This window comes from Monopterus albus, unplaced genomic scaffold, assembly GCF_001952655.1.
Source record: "Monopterus albus unplaced genomic scaffold, M_albus_1.0 scaffold1478.1, whole genome shotgun sequence".
Taxonomy (NCBI): Eukaryota; Metazoa; Chordata; class Actinopteri; order Synbranchiformes; family Synbranchidae; genus Monopterus; species Monopterus albus.
Genome location: NW_018129354.1, coordinates 1 through 428, shown reverse-complemented (window position 1 = coordinate 428; position 428 = coordinate 1). Strand labels below are relative to the sequence as shown.

The 428-nt window shown below is 44.6% G+C and overlaps 1 protein-coding gene across 1 annotated transcript in view; it reads right to left on the bottom strand.

Annotated features, from left to right (window-relative positions):
* The window catches only part of LOC109953818 (platelet binding protein GspB-like), a 1919-nt gene extending 1497 nt beyond the window's left edge, over window positions 1–422 (bottom strand). The window contains exons 1-2 of the mRNA XM_020589275.1: window positions 247–422; window positions 34–129 (exon numbers count right to left, since the gene is read on the bottom strand). Coding sequence (XP_020444931.1) covers window positions 34–129; window positions 247–399 — 249 coding nt within the window. The 5' untranslated portion in view covers window positions 400–422. The remainder of the gene's footprint in view (window positions 1–33; window positions 130–246) is intronic.
* Window positions 423–428: the final 6 nt, after the last annotated feature.

Genomic DNA, 428 nt, shown 5'->3' with positions numbered 1-428 from the left:
CAGCACTAGTCTGAGGCAAGTACAACTCACATTCTGCTTCACCAGCGTGCCATCACTCTGGAGGAGAGCGCTGAAGAATTTAACTTTACCCTTGTTGTTTGCACAGATGTAGGTGGACTCGTTATTTCCCTGTGATGCAAAACCAGAAGTCGTACTTTTTTAAGTGTTGACACAGATGACTTTAAACGAAGGATTTGTTAGAAGTGAGTATTTGAATTTGTGAGTGAGTGATGCAACTTGACATACCGGTGAGGCATTGGGTGACAAGGTGACAGCGATGTAGCCTGGTGAAATTCCTGACAGCTCAAAAATATAGATTGAAACAGTCTGAACACTCTGAGGCTGGGCAGAAAAATAGAAACATGATCCTGATGTGGAGGGGTTGCACCCACTGGGCATAGTCGCACAGAGTTGTGTTTTCCCACACT